This window comes from Anomalospiza imberbis, chromosome 13 (genome assembly GCF_031753505.1).
Source record: "Anomalospiza imberbis isolate Cuckoo-Finch-1a 21T00152 chromosome 13, ASM3175350v1, whole genome shotgun sequence".
NCBI classification, from domain to species: domain Eukaryota; kingdom Metazoa; phylum Chordata; class Aves; order Passeriformes; family Viduidae; genus Anomalospiza; species Anomalospiza imberbis.
In genome coordinates, this window is record NC_089693.1 from 9470815 (window position 1) to 9489459 (window position 18645).

Consider the following 18645-nt stretch of genomic DNA (forward strand, 5'->3'; position numbering starts at 1 on the left):
CTTTCTCTCACTGGAGTTCTATACAAACTCCATGGAACTGGGAGCAGTTTGTACTTAGTTCCAAGGAACTTCTTGCTTTTCCTTCTGCTAGAAAAAGATCTTAACAGACATAAATGCTAAATAATCAATAGAGAAGTAGCAAGATTATTAAAATTACAAGCTGATCTGTTCAGCAGAAGTGGATTCCTGCTCAAACAAGTGCCAAAACCATCAGTACAGAAGCAGCAACCACTTTTCTTATCCCACAGAAATATTTATTCGGTTTGGTCAGTAAATTATACCAATTTTCAATGCTGAGAACTTGTACTTAGTACAACATCATCTTAATATTGACAACAACCACTTTGCCTTTTGTCAACATACAATGCAAAAGATGAATTAACTTGTTCACAATAAATTATGGTGTGATAGATGAAAACAGCTCAAGGACATCAGTAACTTAGGAACTGGTTACAGTTAGCTTCACTAACAGTATTTTTTAAATGGTTTTCAATAGTAAAATCATTGCAGCCAAAGATAAAAAAACCCCACATACAATAAGAGCAAGGAAATGCATTTTTGGAGCAACAGTGAGCTACCAGTAAACACTTCATACAGTGATCTTCAAGGCACAAAGCAAAAAAACTGGGTATGGGTTTTTTTGCAGGTTGACAAATCAGGGAAGGTGAAATTTTTTTGAATATAAAATAAATACATTTTAAAAAGACGCATACAAAAGTCAGTAAGTCAGTCAAATAGCACGGCTTTCACAGAATGCCACACTGACAGAACATTTGTGAATCCATTTCAGTCATGAAATCATGTTCACAGCTCAAATGACACAATCACTGAGGCAAGGGAACTATCACTTCAACATAATTAATGGGGAAGAAGCCAGACTCTCCATTTAACATCCCCTCATACCAATTCTCATCAATCTGATTGGTCAAAGTTATGATGTCCCCTTCCTTAAATCCAAGCTCGCCTTCATTTTCTGGCTCAAAGTCATAGAGAGCTTGGCAGCAAGGCTGATCCATGTGCACGGAAGAACCTGCCCCAGTGACAGAAAAAACAACCACATTAATTGAGCTTCACAGCATCCCACCAGCCACTAAGCACAAAGCAAGGGGTCAAAAATGTAGCCCTGCTGTCAGCAACAGCTTTTCCATTGCTTTTATTCATTAACATCTGGTGCTTCTACAAGTAAAATACAAGATTAGTGATAATAAGTTGAAAGCATAATTGTTTGTTCCTTAAGTTCAGATGCTACTCCTCTTTCATTCCTAGTTGCCTTCCCTCTCAAAAGGATGTTTATCTCCAGCTGAAGGTTTGAGTAATCAGTTGTCAAAACCCATGTGCCCTCTGTGGAGCAGCTGCCAGAGGAATTGGAAGGGCAGGAGTTGAGGAAGCAGAAAAGTCAACAGGGGAAATGACAAGGAAGCCTTTAAATAAATGGCACTGCAGCACACTGATCGTGTGGGAACACCTACCAAGGGGCAGGGGCTCCTGGTCTGTCCTAAAACACAGCCCTGCAGCCTGAGGCAGAGCCCTGGATTTTCACACCACACGTGTCATGGCACGAGTGAGGTTCCACCCTCACCTGAGCACTGACAGTTCTGGGTTTCTGCTCCCTGAGCTCGTGTGCTCCACTCCTTTATCTTACACATCTTCCATCTGACCTAAGGCAAAGGCTATGGTAGGAACAAAGGCACCTCACCTGTCAAATTACTTTAGGGAGGAAAACTGTTTTCTGATACAGTATCTGGCTGTTCTTGTGATTTGCAATGTTTATCCTAAAAAGATCTTCATTTCAAATCACCCTTAAACATTAAAAAAAAAGTTAACCTTGTTAACTTGTTAATGCAGTAAATACATTTTTTAAAGATATTCTTATGGAGGAGTATTAATTAGCTTGGATTGGTGGTACCAATACATATGTAACACTTGTAGTTATGAATAATTAGAATATATTTTATTAGAATAATTATGTTCAAATTGTAAAGCTCAACTCTGTGGTCAAGGACTAGTCCATGGTTCAACTGTAGTTCAGCCATCACAGATTTTTTAACAACATATGTAATGTATCCAAATAAAAGTCTGGTAATCTGAAATACATTTATAAATGAAGAATAGGAGAAAAGACTTAATGCTGCTGCCTTGTAAAGGACATGACACCTCTAAAACACTAGTACTTTTCTTTAAATTATTCAGGTTGTCTTATTAGGAACATGGCAGCAATACTCAAATATTCCAGTCTTGAGTCTCCCAGCTATCTTTTTTTACAGGGTAAACCTGCATGCAACTGGTAATGCAATACAGATATAACAGCTGAAATGGCAAAAATACATTTTTACCTGTTAATCATGGTAACACATAAACTATTAAAGAGTAACTGCTCGGGCATTTTCTAGATAAAGGAATTAGGAGAAGTCTCTAAAGGAAGCCAGCTAAGAACCAGTGGTGATCACTCAGAGAAAACAGACAGGTGAAAGCATCTTTTTAATTGACAATAACACAACTGGGGGCAATATCTGGTGTTAAAACTGGAAAGTAGGAATTGCTTTTTTCTTTCATGGGTATATTTTACCCTTGATAGCAACAGAAGAGAGCTTTTATTTATAACAGTGGAAGAGAAGTGCCAACAGAGACTAAGCAAACCTTCCCAGAGCAGCACTGTCATGATGCCAGGCTCATCCTCTGGATGGCTCAGGGTAGTGACAAAGTACTACAAGAAGCAACTAAATTAGAGCTACTCTATTACACTGGTACAACTGAAAGCTTGGTTGTCATATATTTGCTGAAGGACTCCATGCAGAAAGAGATGATGAGCCAGTTGCCCAGCAAAAATGGACTTATGTTTAAAAGCAAAAATGGACCGATTGTGTTTAAAAATAGCAGAGTTATTTTCAGCCTTTGCCAAGGTAGAAGTGGTACCAGCTCTCTGGAGCTGTCAGCAGCAGAAGGTGGTGAGCAGTAATTGACGGCGTTCCTCACCTTCACCGGCTGCTCCGACGGGGCTAATTTGTTACTGCAGGCCAGTTCATTTCTGACAGTGAGCTACCTCATCAGAGATGGACCACATTTGGTTCATTTTAAGCTCCAAAGAACTGCAAAGAAACGTCTGGCAGCATGGAAAGGTTTTTAAATAATGGCCACAGCCAGCACAACTAGTTTCACTCCAGGCTGTAGGATCAGTCAAAGTCTTCATTAGAGTCCGGCAGCTGCTGCTACTGTATAATCCAGTGAGACAAAGCTTCCCTGACAAAGGTAAGCGGGCAGCACTGCCTGACACTCTGCAACACACACTGCTTAACATCATAGAACTGCTGGCACCACTCCAGCCTATTGCTGTCAACTTGCACAAATGTTGCAGAGGTTTCAACTAAATAAATTGCACTCTTCTATTTCTGCCAACAGGGTTTATGTTAATTTGCAACTCCATATGCACCTCCTTTATTTCTCTGGTTTACATCCCTGTCACAGTCAAAAAAGAACTGTTATTAATTTCCAGACCACTCAGATCTGGACAGCACAAAATCAGGGTAAGCAAGAAGCTGTCTGTGATTCCTGGAGTGTTACAGGATGAAACTAAAATGCCGTTCAATGATGGTTTGGTTTTTTTTGTTTGTTGACCCCTAAGGGAGGGTCTTACTGCCTGTACCTGCATCTACTCTGCCTTCTACACCATGCTGTATACATCAGGTAGCAACACTGTACTTTCACAATCACAAACTGGAAGCTTGCTAAAATAATTAATCCCAGTCTCCCTCATAGCTGAAGTGAATAAACATTTAGATGTTTATGTTAAATTCCGGCATGTGGCAACCAGATCCATATATTTCATATCATAGTCAAACCTGATAAACAAACTAAGTGAAAGGCATGATGTAATACAGCAATTAAAAAGTTCTAAAATGAGCCAGATGATGCTCACAGCTGCAGCTCATTAATGAGGATAATGAATTAGAACTAGAGATTTTTTAATCTGCATTTACTCAAAGCAGCCAAATAACTCACAACAACATAAAAATTAAGTTTATGTGAATTTAGCCCTGCAAAAGTGTGCGAGTCATAAGTAGTAAATAATCCTCACATGTTAAGAGACTATACATAGGAAAACAGTATTTCTGCTCCAATAAGCTGATAGTTGAAAAACTAATGTGGAACATGGGAAAAGTCATTTCCATGCTCAGAACTGTACCATGCCAGCTGTGCTGGATGTGTCACATCACTCTGAACTGCCCTGCAGATCTCCATGGCTTTGCTGAATACCAGGACACTACTTACCCTGAGGGACAGTATCAGAGAAAATAAAGATCTGCATTTTGATATAATATGGAATATCCTATCAATATGGAAGTGGGGAAAATGAATCATGGAAGGACTTGTTTGAGTAGGATGGGGAGGTCAGTGTTGTAATCACCTTCTTTTTGTTTAGGAAACTATTTCCCCATCTCATGGAGACTTTAAGACATTTAGTAGTTTTGCTTAGAACTGCCTGGTTCTCATTTCTAAATCACAGATCATAAAAAAAATCTTATCTGTTTCACGATTCCAATTTTAAAAAGTGACAGAAAGGCTTTCCCATTTATAAGCAGGGCATATTGAGCTCACTGCAGTTCACAGAACTCCACAGACAATGTTTGAGTAGGAATAGGAAAAGAAAAGAGAACGAACAGATATTTCAGTGACGATTTGTACCTGCCAGGGAGGTAAGTACAGCATCCACAGCTTCTTCAGGAGGGGAAAACCAGCATACATGGTCTTTCTAATGTTATTAGCACTAAGTATGGCAACAATTATCTCATACATCCTATTTCTCCTTTTCATGTCTTTTATGGTGGTTTTATTTCATTTCCATTCTGACAGCACTAGGCAAGTGAAGGAGTGACAACTCCTCATTCAGTGATATGCAAACAGTTGGTGCAACAGTCCATGGATGGAGTCAGTGAATGGAAGTGCCTCACTCCTTCCCTATCTTAGTGATCAGAGGTCATTTATTTTCCAGTTTTCACTGAATTTCAGCTCATTAAAACTGAGATTTTTCTTTAACTAAGTGCACTGGAAACAACCTGGAGAAGTCATCATCTGTCTTTCTCCCAAAGGCATGATTGATTATCCTTAAAGGACATCTTGGAACAACTGCTGGATGGCAATGATAAACTGCTAGCTTACATACAGATGCTGAATCTGAATCTCCTTTCTCCCCTGCACATGCAAAACAGGCAAAAAAATCCTATATAACTTGGTAAGTAGTTAATATTGCCAAAAAATTTTATGGTGATTTTTAATAAAGTTGCTATGTTTTTGCTACTTTCATCCAGATGTGCTGTGAAAATACAAGAGAAGTTACTGATCCCTGCAAACACCCTCCAGTACTTTGCATGAAATGTGTCCTTGTATCACAGGTCTTAGGAACCTGAGATAATGCACAGAGGGGGTTGTCTCCCTCTATCCCACAATTTACAGCAAACCAAAAACTCAGCATTCAGGCAGCACAAGGAGCTTCAAACAAATTGAGGAATCAGATCTCGCTGGGTGGATTTATGCTGCCAAACTGCTGCAAATCCCCTTCAGTGTGCATTGCATAATGGTTTCCTCTTGTAGCACAGTGCAAGAAAATTAAAGAGACATTAGAAGGAGCATGAAGTTACAGCTCCAAGCTTTATTCTCTCACTTTTAGTTCTCTCATTTCTCTCCCAACAACCTTTAAAAAGGAACAAGACTGGAGGGAAGAAGAAATTCGACAGTCAGGAAAAAAAAAAAAAAAACAAAACCAACAAACCTTCAGGAGAAGATCCTGGACACCATGCCAAGTACAGAAAGGAACCTTTGGCTTACTACTTTTCTATTTTCCTTTTAAATAATGTCTATAGAAGAATCTCAGGCTTTTTCATTCTCATTTCTTTGTATATTGTCATTTGGGTTTTGTTTGGGGTTTTTATTGATTTGGTTTTTTAACTGGGCTCATCTCATCATACAATGTAGTTATTAAGGAGATAGGACAAAATAATTTTATTCCTGAGATGAGGACAAGCTATTTCAATGTGTAACATTACTGATTATTACTATTCAGAAAACTTTCAAAAGTTGCCTTTTTTTGTGAAATCAGGGCCTTATCAAAGGAAAGGGTCCTAAGCCCTCACCAACAGCTACCTAAAGTACTTCAGTTCATACTTTGGTACATAATTTAGGGGACAGTAAAGTTAGAAGATCTTAAAACCAGAAGAGTGGGAGTCATCTCTCTAGATTTTACATAGCTAATATTTGAGATTCTGTACAGATCATTTATGCTCTGAGACTGTGGAGAAAAATTAGCACCTGGAGATACTCCAGACTGTGATCAAACACACCCACTGTAGGCATCTGTCACTGCAAGAAATGAACTGTTTTCTTCAAGTGCCTCTCCCTCTCTCTCCTCCCACCCTCAGTGGCAATTCAGAGATCTAAAAGACCAAGGAGAATGCCACACCTAAATTTCAGGTGGATAAGAGGCTGTTGAGAGGAACCCTGACTCACAGCTCTGTTTTGAAATGTGGGAAACAATCTGGAGTCAGATGCACAGATACTGATGCCTGATGGATCCATTGTTCTCATGGTACAAGAAATATCTCAAGCAACAGTCTGGCAAAACATCTAGAGACACATTAATTTTGTGGTGACAGACTCACCTGATGATTTTATGGAAGAACTATAGGCAATCCCATTGTGCTGCTGATTATCACCAATTTCCAGAGTTGTAGTTATTACAGGCTTTGGCTTAAATTCACGCTTAGGCCGACTAGATGCTACATTTATTCTGTAACACAGAGAAGAGCAGCAAGAGATTTACTTAGGAAGAAAGAAGGAAGAAATACTTAGAGAAGTTAAGCTCAGGTTAAGTGCTCTGCTGTTTGAAAGGTGAAGTAAGAAAATCTGCTGGTTCTGGTTTTAGGCTTCTTTTGGTTGGTTTGGGTTTTGGTTTTTTGGTGTTGGGTTTTTTGTTTGGTTGGTTTGTTTTGGGGGGGAGTGTGTGTTTTTACTAAAAGCTGCTCAATTCTCATGCAATACTTGAATTTCAACAAATCCCTAATTTATTTAATACTTTGGGTCCTGCTGACAAAGGCATAAAATTTAACAGCCTGAGTTTGAGAAGTGATGAGCACCCGCAGCTGCCACTGAGTTCAGCACAAGTTGCAGGAAGGAGCTCAGCTGCAAATGACATATGGAGAAACACATCCAGGACAGAGGCCCAGGGACTGCATCTCGCACGTGGCCTTTTTATTAGGGAATACAGGAAAAAAACATTTCACCAGCAAAACTGTCTAGTACCTCTTGCTGTGTGTGCCCCAGCTTAGAGCTCCTTGTCCTGCTGGCCCCTCCAGCTGGGATGGCACAGAGTGTCTGCAGACACAGCTGTCCTCATGCCAATGCTCACAGCCCCCACAGCCACCCTGAGCTGAAAGTCCCAAGCAGTTCTCCTGACCCTGCCTACACCAGAGCGACACTCAGGTCTCTGGTTCTTTAGTGACACATCAGTGACAGCAGCACTTCTCCCTTTCCTTAGGCTGCCACAAAGTACCTGGGCCTTTCATACGTGTGTTAAACACAGCTCTGTTCCTGGCCAGCTGGCTGGCTCCTTACTGTGCTGTAGAATTTTGTTATACCCCTTAATCTCAATAAAAACAGGCCAACTTCCAAGCAAATCCTCCAAAACACAACTCCAAGTATGCAAGTTGAAATAAACCTCTAAAGAAAGGGAGGCTGTCCCCATTAACCACCACAGATGGGAGAGACTGCACACACTCAGAGCTCCCTGGGCAGATCCTGTGTTACATTGAAGTCTCCCAGCACAGCAAGAAGCTGCCAGGTGGCAGGGGTTTAAAGCCACGGAGCTCAGTCTGGCACAAAGCACAGCAAATGTGCATCTGGGAGGTGGTGCTACAAGATCTCTTGCTTCAGTGACTTTCCAACGTTGAACCTCAGCTGCAAAAGAGGTTCAGCATTTTCTGAGGGGTTCCATCTTACCGGTTTTGCAGCTTGCTCTGCAGGTCCTCCAAAATTTCTGTGGATTGTTTATGGTAATCTAGTGCTGCTTCTACAAACACAGCCAACTGGCTGACTTGTTCTACCTGCAAGAGGAAAATAGTTGTAAGGGCTCTGCAGTACATTCAGCAGAAGGATAAACAAATAGATCATTTAAAACAGACCTGGTATCTCAAAAGACCACAGTACCTTGTAGAGGTTATTGGAAAAGAGCACATGTGATTCTATCAAAGAAACTGCCAGTTGGAAACTGAACAAAACTGAGGTGTAACTTCAGTTCACTAACTCAGGGCTGGGTCCTTGAGTCATTTCCTTTCACAATGTGCAAATCCCTTCTGCTTTCAACTTCCAAGCCAGCTGTCTGTCAACACCCAAACCCAAACCATTTAATAGGACATGACCCCTCAGCAGGTGAAAGTGGAGCTTTTCTGATCAATGTTGGAAGAAATTACCCTGTGACAGCTCTTATGACTCAGACCCATTAGTGTTTATTATCAATGTTTACAAAGTGCAGTTCTGAAATGATCTGGACTTACCTCACTAGATGGCAGCATTTATAAACTGATAAATGAAACATGATTTATCTACTTGGATTTAAAACATATTAGCCAATCATTCAAAAATATGAATGATGAGGAAAGGGAGAATGCGAAGAAGAAAGAAAGAAAAAGTATTTTTATTCATGAAGTAACAAATAATCTTATTCCCCTAACACAAGCTGAAAAGTTCAAGCTGTATGGGGTATGGAGCAGTAACAGATATTTGTCTTCTTCAAGACAACGTTAAGAAGCCAGACCCCAAGAAGTCTGACATCTTTCCATTCCATCATGATGTCTTCAGACATTGGATCATAAGAAAATATCTGAGTAAACTTTCTACAAATGTTTTATGGACCCATGGCACTTTTGTGTTATACTTTGTCTGCTTTTACTCAGCTAAAAAGATCATTAAAAATTCTGCCAGGACTACAAGAGAGCCAAACACTGTCACACAGCACAAAGAAATGAAATGCAAAGAACCAAACCAACAGCTGAGACAATCCCACCACAGTCAGAAGAGAGTAATATAAACAGCTGAGGACAACACACAAAGTGCCTGGGGTTTGGATATGTGGCCAGAGAATAAAGGACTGTTCAAACAAGACAACTAAGAACTCAGAGAAATACGGAGCTGTGGATTAGGAGAAGAGAGAGACTGGGAAAGAGCCAGAGAAACTTAAAGACTAAAAGCTGCTTAGGAAGATGAACCTGGGACTGGCTGTGTGGGAATGGCAGGAAGATGGATCTGATAAGAAGTGAATGCAACAGTGTCAATGTGGGAGGTCTGGAGCTGGCTATGCAAAAACCTGAGAAAGGTGGGGATCAGGATTGAGCCTGGGAAAGGCACCTGGCAAGATGGCTGGGAACCAGAGCTCAGAGAACAGACTTCAGGGCAAGAAGACCAAGAGAGGGAGACACTTGGGGAACTGGAAATGATCAGAAGGAAGTGATTGTACCGTTAAGATCTCCACAAACACAGTGAGACCATTTGGGGCTAGACAACAGGGCTGTAATGAGAAGTTCTGGGAGGACAGACAGACTGGGTCTGGAAGGGGAAAAGCACAGTTTATTTAAACAGAAAAAACTGGAAATGGGTACCAAAAAAAACTTCAGAGGGATATCCAGTTCACCCTCTCCCAAAGGCAGAATTACTTACACTAGAATGCATAACTCATCTGTTTTCTAGCAGCTGAGCTAAACCAGTTGAATTCCTGCACTTTTATCCTTAGTTTGGTGCTCTAACTAATGATAAACAGTACCTGAAACATTTCTCAGCTGCCCATGCAAGACAGAATTACTAAACACACATCCACTGCAACCAGGCAACTGGTAGAGCCTACAGTGGAACAGTGCTGAAATTGTTGATAAGAGCATGTTCCAGCTTTTGCTGCCCTCATTAACTTACACTGCTAAAACAGCAAGAGGCTTAACTGCCTTACACTATACACTGCTGTAACAAATGTGTCCCACTTACAAACAGTGCAGGAACTACAGGCTGGTTTATAACTGGGTGTGCATAGAGAGACAAGTTGCTTGCAGTTAAATCTTCCCACTTCACAGCTCCTCCTCACTGTTGTAGTTTGCTCACAGAAGACAGCACACTTTTTACTTTGTGTGTTTTCTGTGATGCTGCATCTACAGGAGAAGACAAAACTGTGGAATAGACCCAAGTAGGTCCAGCTCTCTTTTCCTACAATTCCATGATTACACAGGAGAAAGCACATCCCGCTATTCCTCTGTGTGTGGACAGAAGAGAGGATTATCCTGACTGGCCACAGCTGCTCCTTATTTAGACATAATTTCATGATGGACTTGGACTCTGAGCCAAAGTCCACATATCTGAGCCCAAGCCACAGACTCACTCTATGGACTTTGCAGAGCCAAAGAGTAATAGTAATGATTTTCCGAGGTAAAATCATTCAGAGACACCACACCAGCAGGGAAGTTTTGACTATAAGTGAGCTAAAACTCAGAAACCTCAGAGAGTACATGCCCTTGCTTATATTTTCAGCAGCAGGTCTTGACTACACCTATTCCCCAACCTTCACCCTCTAACTGACCAAACTGCATTTTACTCTCACCTAGTCTTACTTGGCTACTCTGTGGCCATCTTGTCTGAGTCACTGTATCTCCATAAGAAATTCTTGAGTTCTCCCATTCTCTGCTGTGCATTATGTTCGTCTCTGACAGGGGATTTAAAAGTGTGAAGAGACAGAGTTTCTGCTTTCAGACCTTACCTCCTGTCAAGCATGGGACTGGCTTTAACCAATCCCACACATTTTCCCCTCAAGGATGTACTGCAGCAAACAAAGATGCAGCACAGACTTACATCATTTTCTAAGAAATTGAACATGCTTCTTTCAGCCAGTTCCTTTGACTCTTCAAATTTTTCTACTGCTTGTTTAACTTCTTCATCCGGTATCTTTCCAAAACGCTTCTTTTTATAATCATAATCCAAGCGGCGCCCTTCCAGTTTCTTCAAGTGATGCTAAAAGAGACAGAACATTTATGAGAGGGACCAAATGGGACATGCCGAAACAAACACATTGTGATCTCAGGAAACATCAGTGATGGATGCAAATATATGCAGACTTAAAGCAATACAAGGCTCAGAGACTTGTACAGTGAATCCTTTTGACCCAAGGCAGCACCAGGTAAGTGTAGGGCCACATGCATGAATGAAATTTTAAATAAAGAGCCCTCTGGTAGCACTTGGGGTACTGGCAGCTTTGATTTGCCTATTTTAGACACCCACCTCATGGACTTCACTAAATATGCAACAGTACTGATTCTCTGAGCTGTGGAGAGAAGCAGGATCCAACTTAAATATTTGTGCATCACCATAATCTACACGTAATTCAATTTTACGTCTTGAATTATCTGCAATATGACAACTAAAAGTTAAAGGGTTCTCTTCCCTTCATAAAGCAGTGCTCCAACAAATCATGTATTCTTCCTGTCCTTGTTAGGTATCAACTTCACGCTTCTAGCTGATAAATCTACACAAGTTTTCTGTTGCCAAAAATCCTGGGACTGACAGACTCACAGAATGGACTCAAAGTGACAGTACAAAATGCTCATTAAAACTAACATCAAACAACTTTCTTTCATCAGCTCAGAAGAACACAAGTGAAAACAGCTATGCTTCAAAGGAGACAGCTACAGACATTACTGCTATCTTTTTGCTATGCTTTCCACATTCATTTATGTGTAAACAAATAAAATAACTTTCATTTCTGCATTTCATCAGGGTTTTAACTTGCTTATTACCCAAATCCATTGAAATCTACAAACTCGGACAGACTGCCTGGATTTCTTTGAATTGTCACATTGTAAACAAAAACACTGAAAAACTTAACTCTAAAGGTTAAAAATGTGTTCCTTAGTGTCCTGTATTTTTTCCTATAGTGGCATATGACACTTCAACATTTTATGACACTATTCAGATCATTCTGTGCTTGCCCTTTTTTAACAGCTATATTCATTCTCCATTATAAAGAGCTTTAGGCTGACAGAGATGGTAAGATAGGATAATCACTACCAGTAAATCACAAACCACTCACATGTTCATATGCATTAATAAAAATGTTCATTAAAATAAAACAGCAGAAAAATAAAGAATATATTTCTCTTCACTATGCTTGTACTGACTGTACAAGCAATATAGCAAATTGAGTAAGTTAGACAAGGGAGAAATAGTCTGGCATTGATTCTAAGCAGATTTTGTCACTGTTTTGCTAGAGAGAAAATCCATTACAACAAAATTAATTTACCCTATTGCTTTCAATAAAAACATCTCGGGGACTAGGGTTGATTTGACTCTGATTATTGCTAAGTGAAGCTCTACCCTGGAAAACTTACCCCAATCTCCTTTAAATCTTTGTCCTGCAATAACTGTAGAGGATCAATAAAATTTTGTTTGACATTAATATCAAGAGAGTCCTTCACTTCTGCCATTTGCTTCATGCTCTCACCAGCATCCAGTAGTGCAAGGCCTGTGGTAAAGAATAGGCTCTTATATCTCAAGAAATGTAAAAGCAGAAAATTCGTCTTTTAAAACAGACAATTCAAATAGGTATCTTTGTATCTACTGCACTCCTTTGAAGAATAAAAAAGAAAATAATGCAAGTTATGCTTGTTCTCTATACAAAACTGGAACTAGAAAATTTTTGCTCTGAATTACATTTTGAGTTTTTGTTTTTCCCCAACAGATATCAGGGGAAAAAATTTCTCCCTACTGTACATAGTTCATTACTAAAAAAAAAATCATCCAGTGTTACTGCTTCTTTCTACAAGAATTTTTCACTTAGTTTACTTCTCAAATTCAGTAGAGCCATCTTTATATAAAAGTTAAAAGAAATAAACTGCCTTTAAGGATCACCCTAAATTATTTAGGTTTGTCGACTTAGAAACTAAACTGTTTGATAAATAGGGATGATCAGACAGCATCAGTAACAGTGATACCAAACCCACCTGCAACAGAGGCAGACAAACATGCAGGAGCATTCTGCTTCTGAGCTGTATCAACCATCCCCTGATGCCTGCATTTAACCTTCCCTCTTACCTGCAGTGGCCAACTACACAGGTTATGTCAGTGAGTAATACTTTGCAAAGGACTTTATGCTGAAATATTGGCAGAGGAGATGCACCAACTCACCAAACATAGAATCATCGCCCAGCTCTCTGCCATACCGTATCATGCAGTCTCCCAGGAGTCCCTCTGTCTGGGGGTAGCCTGTGGTTTTAACTTGTCCTCTGATCTTTGACATAGTGTTCAACATTCCCAGCTTGGCCCTGTATGCTAAGAGGGACATAGAAAAAGAAAAAATTAAAAAAAAAAATCATAAAACCAGTTTTTAAACTTAACTATTTAAAGCAATAAATTATTTCACAAGCAAAGCCATGAAGCTCATCTCAGACTGGTGATTTTTGTGTTGTCAGTACCTCATAGTACAAATTTGAAATAAGATTCCATTCAACAATATGAAACTAGTTTTTATTCCCAACTAAAAAAGCATCATTTCTCCAGGCAAATATTCACCGACACTCACAATCCTTTGAAGAGTTGTGGCTGTGAGCTTCTTGATTCGAAATACTGCAGAAAGCAAATGCAGGATACAAGCACAGCCAAAGCCTCTCCCTCTTGCTTAGAACTTTTCAGAACTCCGCACAGAAACCTCACAGTGATGACCTAATTAGCTTTTATTTACCTAAAATTAATTTCCAAGTAATAAAACAATGTTCATCAAAATCCAACACCTACTGTTCCTATCCTACCTGGATTTGGCTGAAGATACTCTGTGGATTTGGACAGAAGCTCTGTTACAGCTTTATTAGTAACATCAATTTTCTGAAAAAGAAAAGTAAGTCTACTATGAACATTAAAAAATACACAGAAAGACAAGGGCAATTAAAAAAAAACTCACATACCAATTGTAAAAGCAGAAACTGGCACAAACATTGTTTAATTTGCAACACAACTCATCAGTTGATAGCAAACATGTCAATTTCATGTACATTTCAGAATGTGGATTTAAACTAAAAGAAATAATCTTTTACCAGGAGAAAATATGGCCTAAGTAGTCAGATTTCTATCATTAATTTTATCAGATGCAAAGGCTTTGTGATATTTACAAAGCCTCAATAGCACCACAGGCTTCCCTGAACTCCCACACAGCCAGGGGAAGGCTCCTCCAGATGCTCTGCACCCTTCTTGGAGGAATTTCTCTTCACTGTCAAGAGGTGTCAGTGGAACCTGATCCTCTGCTCAAACAGCCTTTGTGGATGTCTCTTCTCCCTTGGCTGAGCTGACAAGGCTCAAGGACAAATTTGCATTTATCCTTTTATCTTTCTGTTTGGAAGCACATTATAGCATTTCCTCCCCCAGGTAAATCTACAATACCATTCAACCACTTGATACATTAAATATTTTTGATTCTGCAATAGCTTAATATTGAAAAACATAATGTGACTTTTCTTACCCTTTCCATCTCTTGAAATTCCTCATCTAACTTTGTTCCTTCTGCTCCACTTATTTTTTCACTGAATAGCTGTAAAAAGATAAATTTAATACACAAAAAAGGTATTGCTATTTAATTACAGGAATTGACTTGTTACAGGAATTTACTTGTTACCCTGAGAGTTACAAGAATTGACTCCAGATCAGAAAATAGCCAGCATCCATTTGAGGTAACTATGCAAGACAAAACTGAACAGTCTTAGAAATGAAGCCCTCCCTTCAAGACAGACAAGGGTACCTGATACAAATTTAGAACAAGCAAACAAAGAAATAGTTTCTCATGCTGGAAGAGTTTGTACCCTACAGGAATGACCTACACTGCAGATTTCAGCACAGAGACCAGAGTCTGACTGCAGGTAAATCCACAGTAACCTTTTCAAGTGTGTCTCTGCAGCTTTGTACTTCTGAGTGCCTTCTGGCCCTGTGTGCCAGTAGGTTCAGGGATGTAACTCCCATTCCTGCTGCTGGAGTTGGGAACTTCCACAGTTCCCATTCTGTGGAAGGAACAGACTCATGAAAAATGCTTCACTGTGACTCACCTGTGAGACTGAGCACCTTTATAATCAAAACAAGAATGTCAGGTGTCCTTCAAAAACTCAAAGCCGCAGTTTCAGATCTATTTCAGTAAACCTTCTGAAAAGGCTAAAAGTTAACCAACTTTTGTGTAAAAACTCCAGGCTGTCAGACCTGACTGTGGTCCTCACTGAGTAAATCATGGCCAGGAATAAGCCACTGAGCAGAAACTCAGCCATCTGCTTCTTGCAGTGCATGGTACCTGCACTGTGACAACATGAAAAGGAAGCCAGATCCTCACCCAGTGTGAAACAGCCTTTGAAAGCATCCCTCCACTACGACAGTGATTTAACACATATTCAACATTAAATTCCTTCAAAAATACCTAACAGTTCTCTGTTTTAACTGGCTTTTATTACTGGAACTGTAACAGCATAATATCCAGGCCTAGCTCACTGACTGCTGTTGGTCCCCAAACCTGTCCCCAATAAAGTGTTTTATTTGTCCTCAGCACCTTCTAAAAGGGAATTCATCTCACTGAATTAGAAGGACCTTGGGGACTTGCATAACCTGAAAATGGGTCAGGGCTCTCAGCAGTGCAATGGTTCCCTGTTCTTGGTCACTGCCACACGGCACAGGTGTGGGGGGAGGACACTGCCCTGCCAAAAAGCAGCAAGGAGCTGATGAAGCAGAGCTGGGAGCTCAGCAGTGGCTGACCTTGCATCAATATCACTGCTACCACACAGAGAGCAGTCCTGCTTAAGGGAAAATGTGAGTTCAAAGAGAGACGTACAGCTAATTATTTCTACTGGCTTTACAGCAGCACTCACAATCTTCATGCTTAATATGCCAAGCAGCACACACACTTGTCAGGATCATTTCTCTTCCAGAGCACTGACAGAACAAACACTAAAGGAGATAAAACAGATGGAAAAGCCCAAGTACCAGTGAGTTGCTGTAGGTCATCATCTTGCTGCTGTAAGACATGACAGCAGAGGAGTGACCCGAGGTTACACACGGAGCAGGACACTGCCCTGGTCTCTGCAGGAATGTCTGAGGAGTCCTTGAGCAGACAGAGAAAGGAACATGACAAGGCTGCATGAAAAGCAACAATTCCTATCAGGAGTTCTGCAGCTCCTCCACAATAACAGTTTCTGTCTCCTTTCACTGTTAATTCCAAAAATAATCAATGCCATTTTCCACAGCCTCACACATGTCTTTTTTCTCCAGCAGGCAAGGAAGAGATCTGTGGTTTCCAAAAACCCTTTTCAAAGGCTGAGTGCAGTGGGGGAATTACCCTTCTCAGGTTTAAGTTGCAAAACCCACATTCAGTAGCAGCCCATAGCTGTCCCATTACAGATAATCCATTTATATGCTGGTGAAAAATAAACCTAATGAAGTAACATGATTGTTTGACTGTCAAAGTGTAATCAATAATAAAATTCTAAATCTATTTTACTTGTGGATTAGATTTTACTAAATCTATTTTACTTTATTATTTTATAGTGACTTGTGGATGCAGCTCCTCAGAGCCAGCCATAGGATCTGCAGACACTGTTTCATACAGATGCTGAAGACAACCTAATACACACCTACACCTGGGGAAAAAAGTACTGATCATAAGAAAAACAATTTTGTTAAAAAGCTTTCCCGGTTCTATGCAAACATTAATGATACTGCAATTTGTAGCCCAAGGACACACTTCTTCAATGGTATTTACCCTAAGCTCTAATGGCCTTCGAGAAACGACACTCCATAAAGAATGATTCCTTGAAGTCTGTAAAACTGGCATAAAGTTCTAATGGTTATAATTAAATTTTGTATCTCTGCAGTTTATTTCATATTGGTATAATTGGGAATAGCTGTACTAGTCTCCCATTTAGGAACAAAAAACCTTTTGTTCTGATCATACTGAATTTAGGAGTTGTAAAACTAGCATCACCCTTCTTACAATTAAAAGTCACAGGATACCCAATTAATTATTGAAAATGGATGCACAAAGGAGATGGCTGCTGAGTTTTAGTTCCCTATTTGCTGAGCATCATTGATATGCTTTATATCAAGCTGCAAAATGCTTTGAACATAGAGGATGCCCAGCTAAGGGGCTGTGTAGGTTTGTGGCAATATCGATCAGGCTTTACGAGCCACCTCATCAGAGACAGAACTGCTGCCATAACACAAGGCACGTACTCCGAGGGAGCATGGAATTTCTTCTACAGGAAGAATCTTTCACCTACAAATTCAGAACCTGGGCAACATGGATTCAGCACCATTTGACTAGACAGGACCACAATTCATGTCTGTGAAAAAAACCAGTTTCCACCAGGGAGGCCAGCACCCCTTTACTGCTCCACTGCAGGTCAGAAGCCAAAGCCTTTCATTAGTCCTGTTTCTCATGAAGATAACTAGCCTTCCTCTGGATCAAAACCTACACTCAGAGAACAGCTCTGCAACAGGAAAGATTTCTTCCTCTCTGGTGTCTGTTCAACTCCCTCCATCACATTTATATTAGAGTTAGAGAAAGAAAAAAGCACCAAAGCTTAATTATGAACACGAAAATACTTTCAAATCAGCCATTTGTATTACCACCTCTCATTTGAAGTTACACGCAATACCAAATACCTTCAATGGTAAAACTTGCATGCTCTATAGAAGACCTTTTTGCCTGAAGAAACATTGCAGTTTGTACACAAATGCTCCTTGTTTGTTACTTCTTGCTAGATCCTACTGTTTTTTTAAAATTGAAAAATTAAATATGACGCAGTATTATAAACAAACTGAAAGTCTCTGGTGAGCTTATGTAGAATTTTATATGTAAAAAAAAAAGTGCAATAAAACAAATAGGCTTTGAAAGAAACCCCTCCAGATATTATGATTTCTATTTCAGTTATGTATATCCAGCTACAATTCAAAATGCAACCTGCAATTTCGTTACAGTCTTAAAAGACTAAATATTTATCTGCTAAGGCATTTATATTCCAAGAAATTCTCTGAGAAAGATTTTTCTATAAATCTAATATTCAGATTCTTTTTCTCAGGATACGTGTTATTCTATTTTTTTTCAGATAATATAATTTTCCGCTTGGTGTGTTTTGTCATGATGAAGCATTGCCTCAACCCTGGCAGAGTTCAAAACCTGGAGAAGACCTTGAGTAATCTGGTCTAGGAGGAGGTATCCCTGTCCATGGCAGGGGGTTTTGGGACTGAATGATCTTTAAGGTCCATTCCAGCCTCTTATCACTCTATGATTTCATGAACACAGCACATGAGCTGTCCATACTTTACAGTAAAATCTACAGCTCACCAAAACTCCAAACTAAAACCATCTCAAGATTTTAAATAAAATACTGAAAAATTATGATAAAAATATTAATATTTATCCCTATTTCACGGAATAGTACATTTCCCCATTGTTATATGGATTATATACAAACAAGCTTCAGAAAAATGCCGTATTTTACTAATGTTTGTACAGCATATCCACTGAATTACACTAGTTTTTCATATTCCACTATAGAAGGTTACTGAATATAAGAAGCTGCCAAAAATATCCCAGATCTACAGAGAGGT

At 39.7% G+C, this 18645-nt stretch overlaps 1 protein-coding gene across 1 annotated transcript in view; it reads right to left on the bottom strand.

Moving 5' to 3' along the window:
• Positions 1-232: 232 nt before the first annotated feature.
• The window catches only part of SH3GL3 (SH3 domain containing GRB2 like 3, endophilin A3), a 41665-nt gene continuing 23252 nt past the window's right edge, over positions 233-18645 (bottom strand). The window contains exons 2-9 of the mRNA XM_068203811.1: positions 14525-14593; positions 13821-13893; positions 13201-13344; positions 12405-12538; positions 10873-11031; positions 7987-8090; positions 6651-6778; positions 233-1030 (exon numbers count right to left, since the gene is read on the bottom strand). Of these exons, the coding sequence (XP_068059912.1) occupies positions 825-1030; positions 6651-6778; positions 7987-8090; positions 10873-11031; positions 12405-12538; positions 13201-13344; positions 13821-13893; positions 14525-14593 (1017 nt within the window). The 3' untranslated portion in view covers positions 233-824. The remainder of the gene's footprint in view (positions 1031-6650; positions 6779-7986; positions 8091-10872; positions 11032-12404; positions 12539-13200; positions 13345-13820; positions 13894-14524; positions 14594-18645) is intronic.